Source organism: Trachemys scripta, chromosome 4, assembly GCF_013100865.1.
Source record: "Trachemys scripta elegans isolate TJP31775 chromosome 4, CAS_Tse_1.0, whole genome shotgun sequence".
NCBI lineage: Eukaryota > Metazoa > Chordata > Testudines > Emydidae > Trachemys > Trachemys scripta.
The window spans coordinates 13,417,247-13,443,968 of record NC_048301.1 but is presented as its reverse complement, the minus strand read 5'-3'; the positions used below and the strand labels follow the sequence as shown (position 1 = coordinate 13,443,968).

The 26,722-nt window shown below is 44.7% G+C and overlaps 1 protein-coding gene across 4 annotated transcripts in view; it reads right to left on the bottom strand.

Moving 5' to 3' along the window:
• Positions 1–26,364, bottom strand: part of LRRC9 (leucine rich repeat containing 9) — a 97,305-nt gene extending 70,941 nt beyond the window's left edge. For all 4 annotated transcript variants that reach the window (XM_034768450.1, XM_034768447.1, XM_034768451.1 and 1 more), the window contains exons 1-10: positions 26,286–26,364; positions 23,696–23,788; positions 19,953–20,171; positions 19,184–19,324; positions 16,737–16,800; positions 16,034–16,104; positions 8,819–9,001; positions 6,851–7,006; positions 3,267–3,475; positions 587–718 (exon numbers count right to left, since the gene is read on the bottom strand). In XM_034768450.1, the coding sequence (XP_034624341.1) occupies positions 587–718; positions 3,267–3,475; positions 6,851–7,006; positions 8,819–9,001; positions 16,034–16,104; positions 16,737–16,800; positions 19,184–19,324; positions 19,953–20,171; positions 23,696–23,749 (1,229 nt within the window). In that variant the 5' untranslated portion in view covers positions 23,750–23,788; positions 26,286–26,364. The remainder of the gene's footprint in view (positions 1–586; positions 719–3,266; positions 3,476–6,850; positions 7,007–8,818; positions 9,002–16,033; positions 16,105–16,736; positions 16,801–19,183; positions 19,325–19,952; positions 20,172–23,695; positions 23,789–26,285) is intronic.
• Positions 26,365–26,722: the final 358 nt, after the last annotated feature.

The following is a 26,722-nucleotide window of genomic DNA, read 5'->3' as shown; positions in this document are numbered from 1 at the left end:
GGAGGCAAGGGGGCTGCCCGAAGCCCAAGCGCTACCGGCTTCACGGTTTGCCGGGCAGCCTCCAGACCCTGCGCCCCCAGCTGGGCGCTTCCCCTCCCGGGCTCCAGCTGCGCTGGGGAAGCGCCGGCCGGGGGCACAGGGTCTGGGGGCTGCCCGGCAAACCGTGAAGCCGGTAGCGCTGGGTCAGCCCTTTCCCCGTGGCTGGGAGTGGGAGGGAGGAGGGGGCGGAGTTAGGGCGGAGAAGGGGCGGAGTTAGGGCGGGGCTAGGGGTGGGAAAATGGGCGGGGCCAGGGCCCATGGAGGGTTCTCTTTTTTTATTTATTAGATATGGTAACCCTAGTCTAGTATATTGTTCAGATGTGAAGGAGGGAGCTATAAATGCTGCTGCCTTCCACAGGCAGCCATGGAGGCAGAGAAACTGAAAGCAAGCAGGAATGGAAGGGGCGTGGCCAAACCATGCCATTCCAAAACTCTGATCTGCCTCCATGAGTTGCAGAGAAAGGAGAGCAGTCCAGATATCAAGAACTGTGGGTGGCTTTGGGCTGCAGAAAAAGGATTTAAAATGTAATGTCTAAAACAACTTTACCAAGAATCACTTGGTGAGCCTTCTTCAAAGCGAGTGTTGCCCACTGTTTCCAATTCAGTCAACAGAAACTGCACTACTAAGCTATTGCTTTTCTTCTTTTTTTTAACTTCCATCTGGTAAATTCTCTCAATTCTGCAACAGAAACAACAAGGTAAATTTTGGAGGGAATATAATAAATTCTAAGGACAGGCACAAAATTCATCTTGCTTTTTTATAGCAAATTCAGAAAAAAATAGGGATTGAGATGGCTTTTATGACTTATTCTGTTCTAAGTATAAGAACTTGGAGCCACATTTGTTAGTTTTCTTTCCATTTATTTTTCTTAAAAATTATAAGTGAATTGGATGTTTGTGAATGGTGCTGGCTTTACAGCACTGGAGGATGAGGTCCTGTGGTGATCAACAAGACGGCTACAGCATAGTCAGCTTCAGGCAAGCTTCCCTCACTCCACCCCCAACATTAACTTGAGGGATCATCTGTAGGAGTAAAAGAGAGGTATAATTTCTCTGAAGTACTGAAAATGATGCTAGTCTGAAGTGCAGCCGCAAAAGGAGCACTGGTAGATCCAGGGGTGATTTACAGCAGAGGCTTGATATAGGTGGCTACTCAGAACATTTCAGGTTGCGATGTGTTCAACCTCCTCCCCCCCCCCAACTCCTTCAGTTGTGCCATTACTGAACTGACACTGTAGAAGTGTGCATGCGTGTTCTCCCTCCTCACTGACAGGCATTTAGGACTCTCCCTCTGGAAACCACCTCCTGCTCACCAGTTAAAAAACCTGTCATGATCTGGTTCTCTTTTAGGTCTGATGCCCACAGAATTCTTTGTCAACACACTTTTCATTGCATCCTGGGATTGGGTAAGAGCAAACTAATCCTTCAGTAGCCCAAGACACCAAAGCACATAAGGCAAGCTCTGGCTAAACTGAAGGATCAATGATAGGTCTAAGGACCATTGTCTTGTAAAACACCATAGAATATAATAAAATGCTTTCTACTATTGTTAAGACAGCAATTCAAACTCTCCTTTGGTAACAAACATTCCTTTCTAAATTTAGTAAGTCGTGAGGTCTCAGATTTAAAAAAAAAACAGTTAACTCATTATTTATTTTCCCACTTGAATTCTAATATGATTTTAGTACCAACCATCTGAAAAATCCCTAGAACTAGAAATTCAATGCTTTATTAGCATCTCAAAGCTTGGACTATCAGCTTCCAAATCTTAGAGGATGAAATTCATCCCTGTGCAAAGGCCTCACATACATCTATAGCAGCACTTCAGTCTCACTTAAGGCCTTTGTGAGGGGTTGTGCCGTGCAGAGATCTTGTGCTGGTCTTTTGCTCAGGGATGAATTTCACCAATAAAGCACTCATCTCTAACTAAAGAATGTCAAGGAAAAGCAGTTGCTAAAGTTATGTTGGAATTCCAATGGTAATCAGACTGGCCTGAATTTTAAAGATTTGACAAATACCTCCTGGCTTGCCAGGGCATTTTGCTGTAGCATTACATGTTTTCAAGACCTGTAAACTTTTCCATTCACTAGTCCTACATGGCTAAAAAAATGTTTTGGTTCCAGCCATTTTTGTCCAACCCTGGTCCCATCTTTGAGGCTGCTAATCATTTTTTTTTTAAATAAAGACACCCGTCTACTAGGAAGTAAATTGAATCTAGCAACTCAGTTCACATAGGGTCGTTAACAGCCGTTTTAGTGACTTTTATTATTTATTTTATTTCTATTATGGCCAAACCACTTCAGCCTTCTTTCTTGAATCACAGTCTTTGCAGTCTGTTGGCCAGCCCTTCGTAAAACGTCAGCATTGGTTACTTTATCCCACAAGCGAACACCAAGTATTCTCAGCAAGCCAAGAAGGCAGAATGCATTAAATTTCCTGCTGTGGGCTTCTAGCATTTGCCAAATTTCAGTATCACCTGTGAAGTCAAAAGCTTGAAATTTTCTTTTACTCTACATAAGTCCTGTATCTTCCTTTGATGTTGCTTTTTGCATCACCTAATCCATCACCATGCAGAAAAGATGACGCAACCCTGCTGCACGCCAGTAATATCAAACTAATCAGTCTCTCCATTTTATGCAGCAGTTTGAACTTTCACCTGGCATCTCGACCAGTGACATTACCTTTCTAGGAAGCCCATATTGTTGCAAGATCTTCCATAGTGATTCTCCATGAATTCAGGTGAAAGTTTTGGTGAAATCTATGAAGTTCAAGACTAATCTGTAGACAAGCCCTTTCTCAATCAATCATCTCAGGGTAAAGATGTGATCTATACCTTTTTTTTTTTTTTAAATCTAAAGCCTGCTTGCTTATTATTTCAGTACTTCATCTATGCCCAGGTTAATTCTGTTCAACAGTATACTACAGAACACTTTTCCATGTTCTAAAGTAGTTTTTTTCCTTGCCAGTTATCACACACCCTTAAGTTGCCTTTCTTTGATATTTTATAAAATACATCTTTCTTCCAGTCCTCTGGGCAGAACTCTCTCTCCCAAACTATATTACAAAATTAATGACTTGGAATACTATCTGTTTGGTCCTCAGTTGAAATAAATGTAACACAGGCTCCAAATCCTATTATCAGTCCCTTAAATTACCAAGCGCACCTCAATGAGTTGGAATGTATACATATTTCAAATTGCAGCTCTTATACAATTCACTAAACATACTCATCTAGTTTTCTGTTCCAGAATGTTATCCTTTCCCTCAGGGCATCTAATTTCAGAAAGAACTTCTTCTCAAGACTTGACTCCTCACTGGCTTCATCTGTGTTCTCGCTATCATCAATTGATTTTTCAATTTCCAGCCTTTTACTTTTAATAGATTTGTTATTCTGTATTTTGCCTGATGTCTGCAGCTCTGTCAGTTCACGTTCCAGCTGTTAAAAAGAATGCACCAGGATTCAAAGGCAATAGGTGAAGTTAAGTTATGGTAGAAAATTATAGTATTTGTTTTTCACAGAAGATAAGTCTTCTAACTATACACTATAAAGTGACCATGAAAATATTTACCAGAAAACTAATAAAACAATAAATGTTCTTGATTTTATCTTGACAATAGAATTTTCTTGTTTATTTAGCAAAATAATTCTGCAATTTGTAACAAGTTACTTAAAAACTTGACAAACTTGAAACAAGTAAAAACATATATTGAACAGGGCTTAGGGCTTCAGTTATGATATATCTTGCAAAGTTGAAACTCCCACTCTTTTAGAACTAAATACACTCCTATGGCCTGTAGTAGCTTATATTATGATCAAGAATATGAAATGACGATTTCCCGATGGCCTACTGTGTTTAAATTTGAATTTCTTTTTCTTTTTGCTTCCTGGAATATCTTCAGCTGTCATGGACCTTTATCCCCTTACATTGTCATGGCTATGAGTTTTTTATATGAATTGGATATTCATGAAAATGAAAGACTATCAGCACGACCTAAAGTTAGGCATGGTGAGGGCAGGCACTGTACAAGTTTCCTCACTTAGGACTTGAAACTGCAGTACATAGAGAAAGGTGCAGAGAGGATATGCTCAGCAGGGGTACAGGCAACAACTGCATGGAATATTAAAAGATAAATCATGTTCTGCACTTTGAGCTAGCATGTGCATCCAGACGTTCTTTGTCATGGGTACTCAGCACCAAGAAGGGTGTGGGTTGAAGAAATTAGAACAGATTTACTCTGGAACAAAGGGGCCAACCTCAGCTCGACAGCATAGTAATGAGGTGCCCAGTAGCCATCACCGTGGGGAAAAAAAGTCAATACTTCAGCAGACGTGAAGCCAGGGTTACACTGCTCCATTACTGACCAAGATGGCAAAAAGCTCAGCTCTGACCTGAGCAGACACACTGACGTTTCTAATGCACCATACACGTGCACTGATTTTGTTAACTGACTTGTTTACTGTGAGTTGCGCTAAAAAGTTTTGGTTTTGTTTTTTTTACTTTCCGGTTCAATTAAAAAAGAACCATTATAGGAATAATAACAAAGATACCGAAATGAAACTTCTTTGCATTTTCATTTCAGGCCTAATGACTTCAGAATGGCATACATCAGCAAAAAGAGACTACTCATTTCATCATATTGTTGAAAAAGTACATTTCATTTTTAAACTTTCTCGGGGACATGCTACAGGGAACCTTTAGCTCACAATATTTTGGTAGGTGCCTGAAAGCTGGATAGCCAGACATCTGGCAACAAGAAGGCAGGCTCACCACTCACCGACTAAGGGTCTGATCCAAAGCCCGTCAAAGTCACAGAAGGCTTTCATGTCAAAATCATGCTGAACTTTGTGAAACCATGGGTACTTAGACCAAGATTTTCAAACCTCAATGCCTAAAGTCAGGCTCATAAACCACATTTAGATGCCTAAATACATGCCTTGATTTTCCAAAGTACTCAGCACCCTGTGATGGGGTGTCCACCCCACACTGGCAGAGAAGCGGTTAAAAACAGCTCTAGGGAGGCTGCACAGGGAGCAGCCAATCAGGGCCCAGCAGATCCATATGAAAAAAGATGCAGGGCCAGAGGCAGTTGGTTGCTGCAGGGAGCCCAAAGTTGAGAGAAGTTATGGAGAGGTAGCAGGAGGGTGTTAGTTAAAGGGTCCCTGGGCTGGGAGCCAGAGTAGATGGTGGGCCTGGGTCCTCACTACTGGGGAAGTGGCTAGTCTCTAGAACTGAAATATCCCTTCCCTCCCACCTCCCCACTGGAAGGGGGAAAACATGAACAGTGACATGGCTGGAGGAATCAGTCAGGAAGAGGACCCTGCAGTACTTGGACTGAGGCGGGTCTCCAGGGGGTGATGAGGATAGGTGAGGCATCACCAGGAGATGGCACACCAGCTAGCAGCGCTAATCCGTGTGATGGCCAGAAGAAGGCATTGCACTGGTAAATGAATCCTGTGACACACCCATAAAACTTTTTAAAATCAGGCCATTTCTTTATGTACCTATATATGGATTTAAGAGCCTTGACTTTTGGCACCCAAGTTTGAAAATCTTGTTCTGGGAAATTTACAACCAGGTCTACCATGTTTGATTATATCAGTCACATAACTCTTCTTCACTCTTTAGCTGCAGTTTAAAGCTTTTAGGTTATTCCACCATGATTGCGGACTTAAGCCTCTGTATGGAAAACAGACCTAGAGGATGCAATTAACAGTAACAACTTTAACCATCGAGATGTGTGAGAGTAAGAGAATAACCTACCCCTTATTCCATTGTAACAGTAGGGAAGGATTTAGCTCCCAAAAGTAACTTTTCCATAAAACTACACAACTCAGATACAACTCGGTCTACTTTCCCTAAGAGCATCAACAAAACTGGTATTCTGAATATTCCTTTCTGCGCAGTGTAAGGGTACGTCTATACTTACCCGCTGGTTCGGCGGCAAGCAATCGATCTTCTGGGATCAATTTATCGCGTCTTGTCTAGACGCGATAAATTGATCCCGGAAGTGCTTGCCGTCGACGCTGGTAATCCTGCTCCGCGAGAGGAGTAGGCGGAGTCGACGGGGGAGCCTGCCTGCCACGTGTGGACCCCCGGTAAGTACCTTTAAGTTCGAACTAAGATACTTCGACTTCAGCTACGTTATTCACGTAGCTGAAATTGCGTATCTTAGTTCGAACTGGGGGTTTAGTGTGGACCAGCCCTAAGAGTGCAGATCCCTGATCAAAATACTAGAAAGATTTAGATATATGTAAGAAGCAAAACTCTGGAGTATTTTTAAATAGGCATATTTTAAAATAGCTAATTAAAGATCTATTATGAACATAAAAAGAGCGTAGACTGTAAAACAAAATGCTTTACTGTTTAGGATTATTTGGGATTGCATTGGTGTAGCTGAGAATAGAATCTCATCCATTATCTTATTGCTTGTACTGTTTTTAAAGAACAGGAAGATAACATTTAAGCCTTAAAATTAGAAAACTGCAGTATGAGCACAGCCTGTGGAGGCTTACTGAAACTGCAGCACAGTAATTGCTTTTAAATATAGCGTAGGTATTTGAATAAACACAGGGGGGTAAGGTAAGTTTTCCATTGACTTCAATCAATTGATCAGCCCCTAGGAACTTTGGGCTATATTCTACACTCAGTTACATTGTCCAACCCAAATGGGTATAACTGAAGGCAGGATTTAGCCAAATAAGCCTAAAATGATTTCTTCATCCAAACTCATATCTCCTCCCAAGATATACATTAAAATTTCTTTCAAAGGATGCATTGTTTTCTTGATATATTTGACTTTTTAAACTTACATGTTTTATGTTGCAGCTGAACAATTTTATTCGATCTTCTGGCAATTTCTGCAGTTTGCATTTTCTTTCTTTTAGCTTTTCAAGCTCCTCATTGAGCTGCCTATGAACACTCTTTACACGCATGTTATAGTACATTATCTTTTTCATCACTGTAGCCTTCAAGTTTCAGGAAAACAGGAAAAGTTATTTGTCAGAATAACGTTAGCAAAATATAACTGTTCCTACAGGCTGTTTTCTAACAATTCAGCAACCTTGTGACATTAAGTTTTATATTTAAGTTTGGCTCTTACATTAAAATTTTAAACGATCGCTTCAGGAATTGTATACTAGATTTTTATGGTGTTGTAAGGGCTTCGTTCATTTCATTTTGGGGGGTTTGTTTTCAATCTCTTTGTGATGTTCCCAGTCCACGTAAATGTAGTATTGTTTCAATCAGCACTACATTAATGCACATTAGGGAATCTTTAGTGTGCATCAACAGGGATCAATTAATGCACATGTTTGTGCATTTTAGAAATCACACCCTGTATTCCACCTCTGCTCCATGTAGACAAGCCCTTAGGTACAATTACCAAAGCACTATTTCTCCAATGTTTATGGGATAAACACTGATTTCATTTTTGTAGTATCAGGGACGTTTTATCAGTGTTTATTGGTTACAACTAAAAATCAGAAGCCCTAGGTATTGTATACTGCTAGGCTTAGCAGAATTTGATTTTTACCTTATGATTTCAACTGTAAGCATTTTTTCTATTTTTATCAATTTAAAGTTTCTCAGTTGCAGACAATAGTGGGGGTCAGACAATTATTTAATGATATATGCTGAGATTCAAAAAGTTAAAACTTTATAACCATTAAAACACAAGTGGTCAACAGAATGTCAAAATATACAAAATAAGTTCCTTAAATCAAACTAAGTTCCTCAAGCAGCATTTTTCTAATTTTGTCTATCTGTAATTTTTCATACTCATCAATGGAAATATTTTTCACCAGTATATGTGTACGGTATAATTTACGTTTACCAATAAAAATGGAATCCTTCCAAGCCTATATATTGCACATTGGATTATTTGTCTTCCAGTTAAAATATTATCGTTGTTTAAGAATGTTTTAAAAGATAAAAGATAAAATATGAATACATGGAAACTGTATATGAGAATACTAGTAAGATTTTTTTATTTTTAAAACTATGTCATGCTTGATTTTCAGTTAACTTTCTTGTAGTTATTGCTATTCTATGAACTGTAATCTGTTTACAGAATACCTATCTAAAGGCAGTGTTTGCGTTCTGTAATAGATCCTTTAAATAATGAAAAATATATTTTAAAAGGTCTTGCAATCAGTTTTCAAAGGGAGGGAATGGCTTCTTTCAATACAACAACACTGCCTCTCACCAACAAAGAAAGATGGCCAATAATGTGAACCCCAAGCATGAGTTGGGCTTCCCAAAATCACGAGATTTTAAAAGTAATAATAAAGATTGGGTTAGTTTTACACCTCTCTACCCCGATATAACACGGTAAAGCAGTGCTCTGGGGGGGTGGGGCTTCGCACTCCGGCAGATCAAAACAAGTTCGATATAACGTGGTTTCACCTATAACGCGGTAAGTTTTTTTGGCTCCCGAGGACAGCGTTATATCGAGGTAGAGGTGTATTTGCTTTCAGGTTTTGAGCCTTTAGGTTTCACGTTTTCAAGTTTTTCTTCTCATGTGAAGTAGAAACTTACTTTTTTAAATTAACGCTGAGATTCTTTCATAATCAATCACCAGATATTGTGAGACTCATGATAAAAATCACAAAAGTTGGCAACACTGCACAGTATTAGTTTTGACATAACACTTCAATTTTGTTGGCTGAAAGACAGATGTTGGGCAGTGGAGGTGTGTTACCCAAAACTGAGAGCTAAAGAGGAAAAAAGAGATCATAAATATTGCTGGAATAGCTATGTGGTGAAAATCTTATCCTTACCTCTGCCAGGACCTTGATTTGTTTTTGAGACACATCATATGTATCCAGACTTTGAAGCTGAGGCATATGATACAGCACATGTGTAGCATAATTACAGAGAAGACAAATAGGGTTCGGGTCATACTGAGGATCATTCAGACTCAAATCTTTTAAATGCGGTAGGCTTGCTAAATTAGAGAGTTCCTGGAAAAACAATGAAAATACTAAATCAACAACATGTTGGTGGTCCTTATTTCAAAACATCTGCATTTCAGCATGAAGGCAGGTCATTACTTTTAATTATTAAGAGGAGATATGCAACAGCAGAGGGGGCAAAATCAAACAGATCTGGGGTAGTATTAAAGGCAGGAGTATCATTCTCCTCTTCCCCCAGCCCTGGAGAAGCAACCCTGCAGGGACTCTATTGGGATCCAGCTCCATACAATAGGGAGAGACAAGTAGGAACTGTGGAGTGGTCATTCTCTCTGGCAGCATATCCCCAAATCTGTGAATTTTAGCAGGGAATAAACCCTGTACCATTAACTTACCTGTTTTTCCCCTTGATGTTGCGACATCACCTACCTAGGATCTTCAGAGGTGGGGGGGGGCACAGTTGTGACCCCTGGTGGACAAAGTCCAAGCTCTAGCAGGCTGCCCCATCCCCTCCACAAAGAAGCAAGTTCACTATTTCTTGGGATTAGCGGGGTACTGTCAGCGATTCATTCCAAACTTTGCTACCATTGCTGCCCCTTTGACAGACTTGCTCAAAAGACCTGCACCCAAAAGGGTCCATTGGACCAAAAACTATGACAAAACATTTAGAACAGTGGATCTCAAACTAGGGCCACCGCTTGTTCAGTGAAAGGCCCTGGAAGGCCAGGCCGGTTTGTTTACCTGCGGACGCGGAAGGTAAACAAACCAGCCTGGCCCACCAGGGCCTTTCACTGAACAAGCGGCAGCCCTAGTTTGAGAACCACTGATTTAGAACACTACAAGACCAGCTGATCCAGGAACCAGTGCTATTCCACTCAGATTTCTCAAAGCCAGTTCTCCTGCAAACAGACATGTCTGAGGTCATGCTTGGAACTGTGCTATCTCAAGATGGAGAGGAAGCTTAAAAGGGAGCAACTCAGCTCAGAACAGGGAGGAAGTCAGACCTACCCTAAGGGCTCCTGAACAACAGTGCCAAAAAAGCCTCCCTGTGAGAAAGAAGACTGCCTGCTCAGCCTGGTTGAAGCTGAAGGTTTAGTTGTCTTTTCTTTTGCTATCTTATATTGGACTTGGAGACATTGGGGGAGATGGATGGTAGGAAGTGACCCAGGGAGGTAGCTTTGGGTGCACTCCAGAGTACCTGACACTGTTGTCTCTCATAGGGCCCTGGATTGGAGCCCGGTGGAGTGGGAGGGCCTGGGCTCCCCTACCAACTGCCCTTTGTTGCGGGGGCATAAGCCTCGTTTCCACTGCATCCCACCACCCTGTTGTGAGGATAGCATAAGGACTCTGAAAACCCTGAGGTGAGAATAAGTCACATACAAGGGTTTGGAACTGGACTGAAAGCCCTTCCCACCGGGAGGTGAGAGACTGGAAACTGGGTGTGCTACCCACTAGACTACCTGGCCCTCTGAGGACTATTACATGTCCTGTCCCCTCCAACATGTCCCTGTCCCAATCCTGTCTCTTCCCCATCCCTAGCTCCTTTAGTCCCATTCTCCTCACCTACTAGTCTTATTCTCCACCCAGGCTTCTCATCCCAGGCCTGGTCTACACTAGGCGTTTATGTCGAAGTTAGCGCCGTTACATCGAATTAACCCTGCACCCGTCCACACCGCGAAGGTATTTAGTTCGACATAGAGGTCTCTTTAATTCGACTTCTGTACTCCTCCCCGACGAGGGGAGTAGCGCTAAAATCGACATGGCCATGTCGAATTAGGCTAGGTGTGGATGGAAATCGACGCTAATAGCTCCAGGAGCTATCCCACAGTGCACCACTCTGTTGACGCTCTGGACAGCAGTAAGAGCTCGGATGTTCTGAACTGCCACACAGGAAAAGCCCCGGGAAAATTTGAATTTGAATTCCTTTTCCTGTCTGGCCAGTTTGAATCTCATTTCCTGTCTGGACATCGTGGCGAGCTCAGCAGCACTGGCAACGATGCAGAGCTCTCCAGCACTGATGGCAGTGCAATCTCAGAATAGAAAGAGGGCCCCAGCATGGACTGATCGGGAAGTCTTGGATCTCATCGCTGTGTGGGGCGATGAGTCCGTGCTTTCCGAGCTGCGATCCAAAAGACGGAATGCAAAGATCTATGAGAAGATCTCTAAAGACATGGCAGAGAGAGGATACAGCCGGGATGTAACGCAGTGCCGCGTGAAAATCAAGGAGCTGAGGCAAGGCTACCAGAAGACCAAAGAGGCAAACGGACGCTCCGGATCCCATCCCCAGACATCCCGTTTCTACGAGGCACTGCATTCCATCCTCGGTGCGGCCGCCACCACTACCCCACCACTGACTGTGGACTCTGAGGATGGGATAGTGTCCACGGCCGGATCCTCGGACATGTTAGCGGACGGGGAAGATGAGGAAGGAGATGAGGAGGACGAGGCAGTCGACAGCGCTCACAACGCTGATTTCCCCGACAGCCAGGATCTCTTCATCACCCTTACAGAGATCCCCTACCAATCCTCCCCAGCCGTTACCCCGGACACAGAATCTGGTGAAGGATCATCCAGTAAGTGTTGTAAACATCTAAACATTTATTTGTAACAGAACATGATTATTAACAATGTAAAAAATGGGTTTCTCATGATTAGTTTGAATAACTTAACGGTTCAGTCATGGGCAGTGCAAGTATTTCAAAAAAATCTAGCAATGTCCGGTTTTGCATGATTGTCCTGCCCAAGCCGCTCTACTGTTTAGTCCCTGCTACTGCAGCTACAGTAAGATGCGGTCTATATGTCCGGGGATGGAGCAGAAATCCTCCTGGGACATCTCAAGGAAGCTCTCCTGCAGGTAATTTGAAATCCGCTGCATTAGGTTCTTGGGGAGAGCGGCCTTATTGGGTCCTCCGTAGTAGGACACGTTGCCGCGCCACGAGACTAGCAAGTACTCCGGAATCATTGCTTGGCACAGCATGGCGGCATACGGCCCTGGTCTTTGAAGGCTTTCCCGGAGCATTCTCTGTCTGTCGCTCTCAGAGATCCTCATGAGGGTGATGTCGCTCATGAAGACCTGCTTTGAATGAGGTAGGGGAATGTTAGTGTTGGCTGGTTTGCAGCCACGCGGTGGAGGCGGGAAAGGGTCAGCCGAAAGGGATCGTTCCCGGGGACAGCCGCGAGGGTGTGGGACAGGAGCAAACTTCCTGCTTGCCGGATTGCTGGCAGCAGGGACCGACATTGATTTCAATGTGAAATGAGGCCATTGCTAATATTAAAGTTTTAAGCTGCCACGAATCTACGGCTTACCATGTCTGCGTGCAAGAGCAATTCCGTTGTCCTGACAGGGTTCTCAAAAGTGCTCTGCAAAACCACAGACACTGAATGCGAAGGCCGAGAATTCGACCTTGTGCTGAGTGCGCATGTGATAGGTGCTGTGCATGGTCCTGTTCACAGAGAAAGACTATGTTCTTTGTTCACAACTACATTTATCTTTCTGAGGAATTCACTCCCTTTTTCCCATTCCCACAGCCCCATCTGCGACTGTCTCACAACCTAGCCTGTCATCACACTCCCAGAGGCTAGGGAGGATTAGGCATAAGAAGAAGAGGACACGGGAGGACATGTTCTCCGAGCTTATAGCCTGCTCCAGAGCCCAGGCAGCACAGCAGACCCAGTGGCGGGAGAACTTGTCCCAAATGCACCAAGCCAACATGGATCGGGAGGAGAGGTGGCGTCAGGAAGACCAGCAGGCGACTCAAACCCTGCTTGGACTACTGAGGGAGCAAACGGACACGCTCCGGCGCCTTGTGGATGTTCTGCAGGAACGGAGGCAGGAGGACAGAGCCCCGCTGCAGTCCATCTCTAACCGCCCTCCCCCGCCACCAAGTCCCATACTCCCTTCACCCAAAGTGCACAGAAGGAGAGGCGGCAGAGTCCCTGCTAACTCTCACTGCACCCCTGCAGAGAGCTCGAGCAGCAGAAGGCTCTCAGTCCCCAAAGTTTGACAAGTTCTTTCCTTCCCGCCTGACACAAGCCCCCGTCCAAGTTTCACTTCCCAGTCCCCTGTGTAGTTGTTAATAAAAAATATGTTTCTGTTAACTACTGTTTCCATCATGTTCTTTTGGAGGAGGGGGGAAAAGGGGTTTGGTAATTGGACAGGACAGTCACCTTTGGCAGGGTACATAGTCGGGGGCAGGCACAGCAGCAGGGCACATACATAGTGCAGTGATGCAGTGACTACTTACCCTGGTTAGTCTGGGAGGTTCTTTTCATGTTATGTGGTGGGGGGTGGGTTGCTCTGTGACTTTGTGGCAGGGGAGGGCAGTTAGAGATCTGAAGCGGCGGTCCTTAGGCAGGATCACAGAGCCACACAGCAGGGGATCTGTAAGCGTCCCCCCCCCTGCCACAAAGTCACATAGACCCCCCATACACACAGTCCCTATCAGGAGGGGTGACAGGCTCCGTTGAAAGAACCATCCCACCGCAGCGGAGCCTGTCAGTCCTTCAGTTTAGAAGCTGCATTCGCGCGACTACACTACACCCGCTCCGCACCACAGTCTGCGTCCCAGTTTTAAAAAATTCCCGCGAAAACAGTATTAAAGAAAACGGTGTGCTTTAACAAAGTAGAACTATTTTTATTTTGAAACGTGTGTTGGAAGTGGGGTGAAGGCTTCTCTGTACACAAAATTAGAAAGTCACAGGTTACCCTGCTCACTCAGGAACTTTGCTTTCAAAGCCTCCCGGATGCACAGCGCTTCCCGCTGGTCTCTTCTAATCGCCCGGCTGTCTGGCTGTGAGTAATCAGCAGCCAGGCTAATTTCCTCAACCTCCCACCCCGCCATAAAGGTCTCCCCCTTGCTCTCACAGAGATTGTGGAGCACACAGCAAGCTGCTATAACAATGGGGATATTGGTTTCGCTGAGATCACAGCGAGTCATCAAGCTTCTCCATCTCCCCTTGAGACGTCCAAAAGCACACTCCACCACCATTCTGCACTTGCTCAGCCGGTAGTTGAAGAGTTCTTTTTCAGTGTCCAGGGCACCTGTATAGGGCTTCATGAGCCAGGGCATTAGCGGGTAGGCTGGGTCCCCGAGGATGACTATAGGCATCTGCACATCCCCAACAGTTATTTTGTGGTCCGGGAAGTAAATACCTTGCTGCAGCCGTCTAAACAGACCAGAGTTCCTGAAAACACGAGCGTCATGAACCTTGCCCGGCCATCCCACGTAGATGTTGGTAAAACGTCCCCTGTGGTCCACCAGTGCTTGCAGCACCATGGAAAAGTAGCCCTTTCTGTTAATGTACTGGGTGGCCTGGTGGTCCGGTGCCAGGATAGGGATGTGAGTTCCATCTATGGCCCCACCGCAGTTTGGGAATCCCATCGCTGCGAAGCCATCTATGATCGCCTCCACGTTTCCCAGGGTCACTACCTTTGGCAGCAGTACATCAACGATTGCCTTGGCTACTTGCATCACAACAACCCCCACGGTAGATTTGCCCACCCCAAACTGGCTCGCGACTGACCGGTAGCTGTCAGGCGTTGCAAGCTTCCAGAGGGCTATGGCCACTCGCTTATGGACAGTCAGGGCTGGTCGCATCCGGGTGTCATTGCGCTTCAGGGCAGGGGACAGCAACTCACAAAGTTCAAGGAAAGTTCCCTTCCGCATGCGGAAGTTTCGCAGCCACTGTGATTCATCCCAGACCTGCAGCACTATGCGGTCCCACCACTCAGTGCTTGTTTCCCGTGCCCAGAATCGCCGTTCCACGGCATCAACATGACCCATTGCCACCGTGATGTCCTCGGCGCTGGGTCCCCTGCTTTCTGAGAGGTCTGTGCTACTCTCACACTTCAGGCCATCACCGCGTTGACGTAGCCTCCTCGCCTGACTTTTCTGCATCTGCCTCAGGGCAACCTGTATGATAAGCTGCGAGGCGTTGAGAGCGGCCACAACTGCAGCGATGGTTGCAGCGGGCTCCATGCTCACAGTGCTGTGGCGTCCGCGCTGTCAATGACTGGAAAAGTGCGCGAAATGATTTCCCGCCGGCGCTTTCAGGGAGGGAGGGAGGGCGGGAGTGATGGACGGATGACGACAGTTACCCAAAAGCACCCTGGCCCCTTTTTTTTTTTACCCAGAAGGCATTTGCGGCTCCACCCAGAATTCCAATGGGCGGCGGGGACTCCGGGAACTGTGGGATAGCTGCCCTCAGTGCACCGCTTCCAATGTCGACGCTTTCCCCGTTAGTGTGGACTCACAAAGTCGAATTACTGTCCTTAGTGTGGACACACACGTTCGACTTTGCAATATCGATTCCAAATATTCGATTTAAGTAAAATCGAACTACTCTCGTAGTGTAGACAAGGCCCCAGTTTCCTCCCACTCCAGGCTCTCTTTCCTAGTCGCAGTCCCCTTACCTTCTGAGTCCGACCCCCACTCTCAGTCCCCTTACCCCGTGCCAGTTCCCCAGAACTTCAATAGGTACAATGACACACCCTTCCAGTAGAGCCTGCAGTGACTCATCCGTCAGGCATTCTGCAGCAGCCTATCCCTGGGCAGGGCCCAGGTCAGATGAACCCCTTCAGGCACAGGAATTTCACTCTCACTGCCAGAGCTGCAAGTTAGTCTGTGCAACAGCACCACTCATCTAGGAACCCTCCTGCTGCTTTGCAGTGTTACAGACGCCCTAGGTTTCCAGCCTGTCCTCAATCCTGTCCCAGTCCAAGACGTGTTCCAGCCTGCTTCAGCCTTGTTTGGGCCGTTTTAACCTGGCTCCAGCCCTGCACCCACCTCCTGACCCTCAGACTGACTCCAACCCAGCATCAGTCTTTGGCCTGCTTCTGGACTCTGACTAAGATCCTGATTTGGCTTGTCTATGAATTCTGACCCAGGGCTTGTCCCCGGGCCCCAGTTTCAGCACTGCCCTTGGCCCAGCCTCAGCTCTACATCTGGTTCAACCCTTAGTACCTGTCTTCGACCACCACTCCAACCACCAGGACTGATCAATTAGAATCCAGAGCCTGATTGTTACTGAGACTGAGGTGACAATTAAAAGAACATAAAAATGAAATGTGAAGCCTCAACATACCTTGAAGGAACATATTCTGTTACCAGAGAGGTTTAATCTTTCCAATTGTTCATTGGGGTCAAAGCAAGTTCCTAAAATAAAACACAAGGACAAACGTAATTAAAGAGAACATGGTTGCACCTACTGTTCTTGGTGAAGTACACATTTTCATCAGACATGTACGTTTTAACCACAGACTATAATTGCACAAGATTGTAATTCATTATTACAAGTGAATAAAGCTTATGCGGAGCAACCTTTTCTTTTTCCACTCAAAACCAAAGCTAACATAAAAAAGAATGTGAGAAAAGTTAGTAGATTTACTAGTTCCTGTTTAAAAAAAAATATATAGTGCCTGATTCTACTCTCACTTAAGTCAATAAAGACCTGATTCTCATATACACTAGAGCCCATTTACCCTACTCAGGCAGTATAAAGGAGCCATAAAGTGGGGGCACATTCCATTGATATCCATTTTAAGGCTCTTTTAGACAGTCAAAAGAGTGTTAAAGGGCTTTAATGTAAATGAGAATTAGGCCAGGAGAGTTTTGCCACTGGTTTCAGTAGGAGTGGCAATGGGCACACAGGGCTTGATTCTGCACCATTCAAGTCAATAGGTATTTTCCGTGGATTTGAATGGGAGCAGAATCAAGTCCATATACAGATTTCACAGCAGTAAGAATTACTATGCAGAAATGCCAGGTGTCAAGTAAATATCACCTACCAATTTTATGTATTAAGTTTCCAGCCAGATTGAGCTCCTTTAAATTCTGCAGAGTGTGCAATCCCTGTAAATATTTGAAAAGGTAAAGTTTCAGCCTAATACAATATTGCAAATAATGAAGTTCCTATAGACTAAAAATCGGAAGGCAGATCATTCCAATGTAAGAATAATTTGGTAAGGGTTTAGTCACATTTTTATTCAACAATATTAGTTTTTATTGTAAGCTTCATTTTGTTCTGGCATGTAACTAGACAATGAATGCTGCTCAAAATGAATTACTTTGGATAGCCTTGTAATTTATACTAAAATTAAAAATAAACTTAGTCTGTCAGCTCTTTAGCTTCACAACTGATAATCAAAAACCTAACAGAATGATGCCCCATGTCATGGGTATTCACTAACTTTTGGCTTCAGCCCATATCTCAGCCTTGGGACATTACAGTGGGATGCAGTAGTGATGTCAATCATTTTTCTGTGTGATGGAGATCATAATGTCCTGGGATGAGATGCTAGCATTATTTATTGTGACCCATCTAATAAATAACAATGTTAATGTATTGTCTCCTTTCATTTTGTTCTTCCTGAGCCCTAACTCTTCAGTCACTACTTTCTCTCTCATTTTCCACAGCACTAATCTCCCCTTCTTATCTTATCCTCTATTTTATCATTCCCTACTCCTATCCTATGCCACTGTAATCTCTCCAGTATTCTATTATCTATCCATTCCCATCAGCCGTTCCTCTTTCTCCATTAATGTCCATGAATAGATTGGATTTAAATGGAGTCTAGAGCTACCAAAAAAGTGGGTTGTCTCAGACTCCAGATCAGCCCCATTCTTCCTCTCATTAGGATTCACACCTGTTTTCCTTCCACTTTTCATGCAATCTCCTATGGCCAGGGTACTTCAACATGCATCAGCCAGCACCAGTGAGTTGTGTGCTGTGCTGCCACTTTAATCCTCTACCTCAGAATTTCTGTTTCCTGTGAAGCTCTCTGAACATAGTATCCAAATTCCAAGACTCCTGGTTTAATCTGCCCTTGTCAATTTCTTCCTTCTCTCTAAACCTTCATCTTAGCCTAGAATCTCCCCCCTTTTGCTGTTTCTCACACTCATATGACGATGGGGATTGAGACTCATCTCTTCTCTCCACCTTGGGGGAGACAGGCAGGTGTGTCCTCTTCTGGGAGAAGGGTATGTTTATGTCTTTTTTCCTCCCTTTACAACACTCTCTGACCGCAAGAGCTCTCACTTGCTCTGTGATGAGCACTCCATCCTAAAGATTAGCAGTGGACTGGCATCCATTTATTTTGTAGAACTTGTGCACATGAGCTACTTTGACATAACGCCATGAGGAAAGGAAACGGTAACTGCAAAATGTTCTTCTGATATTACCAAGTGACAGCAAGGACCACAAGGCACATGGATGTGCTAAAGGCTGCAAGTGCCCTTGGGCTGTAAAGTGAGTGGCAAGGTCAAATGTTCTTAATTTTTAATAGATTCTGCCTTTTTTCACTTATCAGTTTATTATGCTGAAAGTGGCTGCCTTTTGCTAACTAGAACTCTAAGGGTCCAATCCAGCAAAACAGATTAGTGACTCTTCAAGCTGTGCAAAATCTAATTTCAGGGAACTAGAGTAGATCGGACAGCAAAGGCCTATGCAAAAGAGCTCTTCTCCTCCTATGCTCTCTACTTCTCAGTCTTGAGATCTATTATTTTCTGCCACCCAGAGCTATTTAACCCATGCAGTAGTAGTACCCAGCACTAGTGCAGCTAGGTCAGAAGAAATGGGCAGATTCCCAACTTTGGGGATTTTTTTTTAACTGGAAGAAGTTATGTGAGGGCTGAGGAAGCAGAAGGCTTCCTGTATCAATCACCCACATCACTGAAGACTCCAGAGCAGCCCTCCTCCTCTTCTCCATTGGATCACCATTTTCTGTGGGATGTTTGAAATAGTCTTTTGGCTTAATGGGCCTCTTTAACTCTCTGGCTGATGGCCTGTTCCCATATTTCTCCTCCTTGAGACAGTTTTAGGTGGTGGAGTTTTTTTGTTTTTTGTGTTTACCTTTTTTACTAAAAAATGATTAAAATGGAAATTAAATTGCAAAAAAAGCATTGACAAAAACCTGCAAAAACAAGAAAACACACATTTAAAGCTCAAGTCCCTTCCTGAAATCACCTTTGTACGCCTAGGAAATGCAGAGGTCTCAGAAAAGTGTGTGATTTTATTTGTTATGTATATGCAGCATACCATAGCATATGCCATTAGTTCTTGATGTTTCAGCCCTAACTCTTTATGACTGTGGGTTTAAGTCAGACCTTTTTGTGGTTCAATAGTCTTAAAAGATAGCCTAGTTTATAAGTTGTATTCAGATACTATAGGATCCATATGGTATAAATAGAATGGATTAACTAGAAGGAATTCAAAGGGGGGGGGGGGAAGTCTCACCTGTATCTCCTTAATTTGGTTATTGTTCAACCAAATTACCTCCAGCTTCATTAGGGTCTCCAGATTTTCAATTGTAGAAATTTCATTGTAGTACAGGTAAAGCTTTTCCAAATTAGTGCAGTGTTGTAGACCATCAATTTTCTGCAGTAGAGGAAAATGTATTAGTTCTCAATGAACAACAAGGAAGAAAGGCATCCTGCTCATTAACATTCTGTATATCTATACAGAAAACGAGAGAGCAACGTGGCAAGTCAGTCTTAGAGGGCTTAATTCAATGCTCATTATATCAATGAAAAGACTCCCACTGACTTCAGTGGGCTTTGGATATGGCCCACAAAGAAAAAGCAGTAGCTGCTGGAGCACTTCTTGATGAACGTTGAAGTGGTTCTTTTCAAACGATATAATTTTCAAGAAAACATTTTTCGTACCAGTTTCCTAAAAAATGGTTTGTACTCTGTATTGTCTGTTTTTTAAAAGTTGTTTTCGAAACACAACAATGGGGTTCCGCAATGCAAGAATGTTAAAATTATCAAAAGAGGTAATGTGATCATCTAAAATAGAATCTATTCTGATTTAACAACCGGTGTGATTACAGATAATAGGGGGCCAGATTCTGAACCTCTTACTCAGGGTGAGTAGTACCTTACTCCTTGAGGGAGGCAGATTGACATTAGTGGGACTACCTGTGGAGGAATGTGCTATTCAGTGTGAGTAAGGGAATCAGAATCTGATGAGTTACCTGAAAAGAAAAATCATAGAGTTAACTTACCGTTAAGCAACATTCAGCAATCCATAGGTTTTTGAGTAATGGACAATACTCCAGGTCTGAAATCTTCTGAATGCTTTGTCCAACAAGAGTGAGAGTTGTTAAATTTGGGAAAAATGACATGCCCACTATCTTGGGATAACCTGAGAAAAACATCTCCAGCGTAGATGTTTCTGGTCCCTCTTGATCAATTTTCTCATAAGACAATCCATTAGAAGTGCACTGCAAATAAAACACAACTATTATTGCTCTTTTTATTTCTCTGATATGAAAAATGCATTTTGGAGGAGAATGCCCAACTCCCACTGAAAGTCAATTGGAGGTAGGTGCTTAATTGTCATTTGTGCCCTTGAAAAGTCCCACCCCTCCTGCCCCCATCCTCAAATATGTTTGCAACTCCGTAAAGTTTTTGGCCACATATTATGTTTAGTTTTTCATTCACAAAAGACAAAGTTCAGCTCTAGCTTCAAAATGCACCTTCTGTTTCATTATCAAAATATCCAATTGCATCCAAATGTACCATATATACTCGATCATAAGCCGGTTCGTTTATAAGCCGACCCGCATGATGGATAAGTAAAAATGGAAAATTTTAATAACCAGTTCATAAGCCGATCCTATAATTCAAGGGTCAGCCAACTTTGGCTCCCGGGCCACTAGGATAAGTCGCTGGTGGGCCGAGATGGTTTGTTTACCTCGAACGTCCACGGGCACGGAGGTAAACCTAAGTAAACAAAGTGTCCCGGCGCGCCAGCTGCTTACCCTGATGGGCCGGGACAGCAACTGGTGGGGAAATTTTTTTGTGGGGGGGGGGGAGAGAAGCTGGGAGTCAAGGGAGTAACCCCTGTGACCACCCTCCACGACCCCACCCCTAGCACTCTCCCCTTCCCACCTTATCTGGGGAGGGCCAGGGGAGGATGTCTCTGGCCTGGCTGGAGCTGCTCTGGCAGGCTGGGCAGCACAGCTGCAGCCTGCTCCGGCGGGCCAGACCGGGCTGCGCGGCTGCAGCATGTTCCAGCGGACTGGGCCGGGCAGCACAGCCGCAATGTGCTCCGGCGGGCCATGTGGCGCAGCCACAGCCTGCTCTGGGGGGCGGGGCCGAGCGGCACGACTGCAGCCTGCCAGCCCTGGAGCTGCAGCTGCTTCGGAGGCTGGGGGGAGAGCAATGTGGCCAGAAGCGGAGAGACTCTGGCCCTACCTCTTCCCTTCTGTCTCTGCTGGCCGTGTTGCTTCTCCTTGCTCCCTCTATTGAGGGGGGGGAGGGAAGGGCTGTGTCCCACCTCTCCCTCTCTATACCTGTTCATAAGCCGCCCCCCGTCTCTGGTGCTTCCCTTTTTTACTAAAAAAGTTCGGCTAATGAACTAGTATATACAGTAATTATAAAAAGCACCAAAATATATTTCCATTTAAACTATATTTATATGATAAAAGGAACATATGGTGTAGTGCAGGGGTCCCCAACGCGGCGCCTGCCGGGGCGTCTAAGTGTGCCCGCATACTGGCCGGCGGACAAGCATCCGCTGAAGTGTCACCGAGAAGCAGCGTCATCCAGAGGCGTCGCCGCCGAAATGCCACCGATTCGGCAGCGATGCCTATTGACGTTGCCGCTTGTCGGTGGCATTTCGACGGATGCTCGTCCGCCGCCACAGTCCTCCGTGGCTCATCGTCTAGTGCCCGCCAGACAAAAAAGGTTGGGGACCACTGGTGTAGTGGGTCAGTAAGCTATTTTTTCGGTTCTGGGATACCTGGTTCAAATGAACTATAGCGTGCGTCTACACTGCATGCTTCTTTCAGCGGCGTGTAAAGTATATACTTGGGTAGCCCCCCTACCACGGATATAAACAGCAGCGTAGATAGGGAGACGCTTGTTAGGCAAGTGTAAGGAAAAGGCCTTTTCCTGTAGCCATATTGTAAGGTCTAAGACCTTTGTCTGCAGCCATATTAAGAGAGCAGCAGCCAAGAAGCAGAAAGTCACATTCTCATAATCCATCTAAATTACGTTAAAACAATGTAACATCAGGCTGTTAAGAAGGCTCCTGTTCCTAATACCACCCACCATCACCAGATAAAGAAACAGATCTTAAGGTGGTTAAAGAAAACTTAGTTTGACAGCATTCTGTCTGGCAAGCCATCACTTATCAATAGCTGTGGTTGTAAAATCCCCATTTTTTTGTCTTTAGGGTCCCCACTTCTCTATTGTTTATCTGTGTAGTCTCTGTCTGGTTCTCTCATCGTTTTTGTCTGTTACATAATTAATTTTGCTGGTTGTAAATCAATTAAGGTGGTGGCATAGGATTGGTTAGAGAATTGTTTAGAAATATTTTAGTAAAATGATTGGTTAAAGTATAGCTAAGCTTCACTATATAAACTGGGGTCCAAAAGGAAGTTCTTTGGAACCAACTCCAGGACACAGCCACAAAATCAGAGCTGCCAGACCTCAACACCCTGCCAACCACACCATGCAGAAGCTGGAATCCCCCAGATGACCTGATCCTGACTGGCCATCAATAAAGTTAATCTGCCTTATTGGGAGTGGTGAGCACTGTATGTGTAGCGTGTGCATTCTGTTTTGGTAACTGTTAATAAATAAAGATTAAGTAGGATATTACTGTGTAAGGCTCTTTCACTAGTAAAAGACCCCACAAAGCCACAGAGTATAAGATTACGAGCCCACAGAAGGGTAAGGGTGGTTGCCTAAATTAACAGGGTTATGCCTGAGTCCGGGGAACAGGATAAAGGTCGGTGCCCCTAGAGTGTGAGTAAGATAATTTTGAATGGGTAACACAAGTAAAGACATGCCTGATAGGTGTGGAGATATACACGAGTACATACCCTACGTGGCTCTCTACTTGCCCAAGACATGCCTCCCCATCTACACTACTGTTTTTAGCAGAGTAGTGTCCTGCTGCCTGCCTGCTGCTGCTGCAGCCTTTCCCCGCAAAGAAATACTCCTGCTGGAGCCCTTCTCCACAGCTGGGAAAGACTCAGGCAGGGGAATGCCTTTCACTGACACATGTACACACTGCAGCATGGACGCAGCTTGCTATTGACTGCAGCATGTAGCTACACGTACCCTTCATGCCACCACCAGTGTAGCTATAGTAAAGACAAGTCTCTGTCCAGAAGACAAAAATTACATAAAATTTCATTAAAATTCTAAACATGACAAAATAGCAAAACACGACTTTTCCAAGAAAGAATAAATACTGTGGAGGCTCTTCCTTCAGTACCTACCAGGTAAAACTCCCATTAACTTCACTGATGACCTGATCCGGCTTCCAACTGAGTCAATGGCAAAGCTTCCATTGACTTACCTGGTGCAAGACAGGCTTTAAGAACTTGTCTTAATTAAAGACTGCTGGGTTTATTTTGTTCACTTACGTTACTAAAGCTTATTTCCATATATTTGTATATGTCTGCACTATACTTCACAACAAAAAGGGACAAAGGGAAAATTACCTTGAAATTCTGCTTCTCTGACTATGTCCTCTTGCAAGATTCTCACTCCTGGGATTTTTCTTCTTAGCCTGGGACTAGTGGCCCTCCCATCATTCATAAGGTTTTTGACCCTTGCAGACCCCTGTTGTCATTGTATGCCATGTACTGCCCTCTGAACAGTCCAGGAGTGAGAATCCTGCACTGATGGTATTTTTTACAGAAGTATATATTACCACATAGTTTTGGCAAAAATATTAACAGTGACTTGGTTTTGTTATTTTTTAACTCTCAAAATATCAAAAACTTACCAGCTCTTTAATTATTTCCTCTGTGTTCTGGCTTTGGTTATCACTTTGGATCATTTTTCTGAGTATTTAAAAGTAATAATCATAGTAGAGTATCTGCTTGAAAGAATGACAATATAATTATCTGTTGTGTATCCACCCACATAATTTAAAAGCCACAGAATTTCAAATACCTTTTTTTTTTTGGCGGGGGGGTGGGGGGGAAGAATCTCAGTTCCAAATAGATACAGTTCCAACAGGTATGTCTTTCACAGGATCACAATTACGTTAATGGAAGAAAATTAGCAATGTTTGGAATTATTATTTTTTTTATTTATATTCATAGAGTTTAAAGTCAGAAGAGACCACAGATTTTAAGGTTGATCATCTAATATGACCTCTTGTATAACACAGACCAAAGAATTTTATCCAGTTACCCCTGTAATGAACCTGATAACGCATGTTTGACTAAAACATGTCTTCCAGAAAGCATCCAGTTTTGACTTGAAGACATCAGGAGATGGAGAATCCACTACTTCCCTTGATAGTTTGTTCCAATGGTTAATCACGCTCACTATTAAAAACGTGTGCCTTATTTTGCCCTTGAATTTGTCTGATTTTAAGTTCAAAATATTGGTACTCACTATGCCTTTCTCACCTAGTTTAAAGAGACCTTTACTACTTGGTATTTTCTCCCCATGAAGGTACTTATGCCTCTCAATCTTCTTTTTCATAAACTAAATAGATTGAATTATTTAAGTTTCTCACTGTAAGGCATTTTCTGCAGCCCCAAATCATTTTAATGGCTCCCTCTCCAATCATTTTCTGCTCCCGCTCCAATTTTTCAACATCCTTTTTAAACTATGGACACTAGAACTATATGCAGTATTCCAGTATCAGTCTGACCAATGCTGTATACAGAGATAAAAATTACCTATCTATTCCTGCTCACTACTCTCCTGTTTATACATTAAAGTCCTTTTTCCCCACAGCACCATACCAGGAATTCATGTTCAGTTGTTTGAGCACTATGGTATAGGCTGCACTCTTTGTTCCTAGATGTTTGACCTTGCATTTTGCTGCATTAAAACACATATCTGTTGTATCTGCCTTTTTAATTTGTTGCTCTTGCTGTTAATGAAAGGAAAGGCACCTTAAAACTAGTCACAATGTGTCATAAATTCATTATTCCTCAAGAAGGAAATTCCCAAATTAAGAGGTAAAGAACCCACATGCAGATATGAAAATATGCTGAAGACATCAAACCATAACAGAGATGTCCTGCTGAGAATGGACCACTTTTTTGTTACACACATTTTTTAAGTGATCACATACAGTCACATTAGCTAATCTTTAATGTTATCAGTTTGATATTAGTATAAACAATATTGTAATTTACATCGCAACTTTCTTCTCCAAGAAACTGAAGGCACTTTACACGTTTTATTTAATAAAATATGTACAGACTACACACAACGGATCATTCCAGTCACCTTTGAAAGGCTGCTGCAATATTTAACACAAAGTATCTCTACCCATCAGTTTAAGGCTGGAAATGTAGAATATTTTATCCAGTTGAAAGTGCTGGGGAAATTGAAATAGGTGGAATTGAATGAGATAAGAGTTAGAATGTAGATAGAATACCAGAGCTAACCCTGCTACTCTTGGGATCATAAAGAAATACACAGAATCAATATGGTTTTTCCAACTCATCCAAAAGATGACATATGCAGCAGCAGCATAACTCCTGGCAGTTTTGGGGGCATTATTTCTGTACTACTAAGACTGAGGGGAAAATGCCACCTACTTAATCACTAACATCACTTCTATCAGGGCAATGTCCTGCTGGCACAACGTCAGTTGGTATCAGTTCAGGACTGATGCAGAGGGGAAAACACTGAGTCTTCCATCAGCAACCTCCCACAGTCCTGTGCCCTGGGGGTTATCAGGTCAGGAGAGGAAAGCATCCCCACTCCATCACTATTTTGGATTTTGTGAAAAGGGGGCTTAATTCAGTGGGGGGGGGACGGACACAGCTGAAGACAACATAGGCAGCAGGGGCTTGAGACCCTTCCTGGGATAGGCGTGGGGGGGGGACACGGGCAGGGGATACCCCCTTTGGAGGTGCGGGGGAAAGGATTGGGAAGAAGGGTGCCAGGCATGGGACACCCTCTTTGGAGATCAGGGGTGTTGGGAAGGTGGGTGCCACATGGGGATCCCAGGCTCTGCAAAGGGGGTAAGAGTGCCAGGCTGGGGATTAGCCCTTTGGGAGTGAGGGGTGGGAAGGGGGGGTCCCAGGAGGATACCCCCTTTGTGGGCAGAAGGCTGAGAAGGGGGGGCAGGAAGGGGACACCCCCTTTGGGAGTGGGAAGGGAGCCCAGGCGGAGGGACACCCCCTTTGGGGGCAGAGGGCTGGGAAGTGGGGTTCAGGCGGGGGACACCCCCTTTGGGGGTGGAGGGTGGGAAGGGGGCCCAGGCAGAGGGACACCCCCTTTGCTGGCAAGGGATGGGAAGGAGGGGACCAGGCGGGGGACACCCCCTTTGGGGACGGGGGGGCAGGAAGGGGACCCCCCCTTTGGGAGTGGGAGGCGGGCCACCACGGGCAGTCACGTACCTGGGCCTCCGAGGACCCAGCGTGGGCAGGGCCGGAGCGGGCTGAACGCGGCGGACTCTGTGTACAGCAGCCTCTGCCGTCGCCTAGGAAACCATCTCCCCGCCCCCGCAGAGGAGCAGCAAACCTGGAGGAAAGACGGTGTCACGTGACAGCGGTGGGGGCGGGGTTTCTAACCTCTTTCTCTACAGTGGCGCGGGGTGAAGCAGATCTGCCCCTCCCTCCATCTACTGTCTCTCTCCCGGGGGAGGGGCTCAGACCTGTCCCCCCAGTCTCTCTCCGGGGGGGCTCAGAGCTGCCCCCCAGTCTCTCTCCAGGGTGGCAGAGGGGCTCAGACGTGCCCCCCCAGTCTCTCTCTGGGGGGGCCTCAGAGCTGCCCCCTGGCTCTCTCCAGGGTGGGAGAGGGGCTCACACATGCCCACCCCTCCACACCGTGTCCT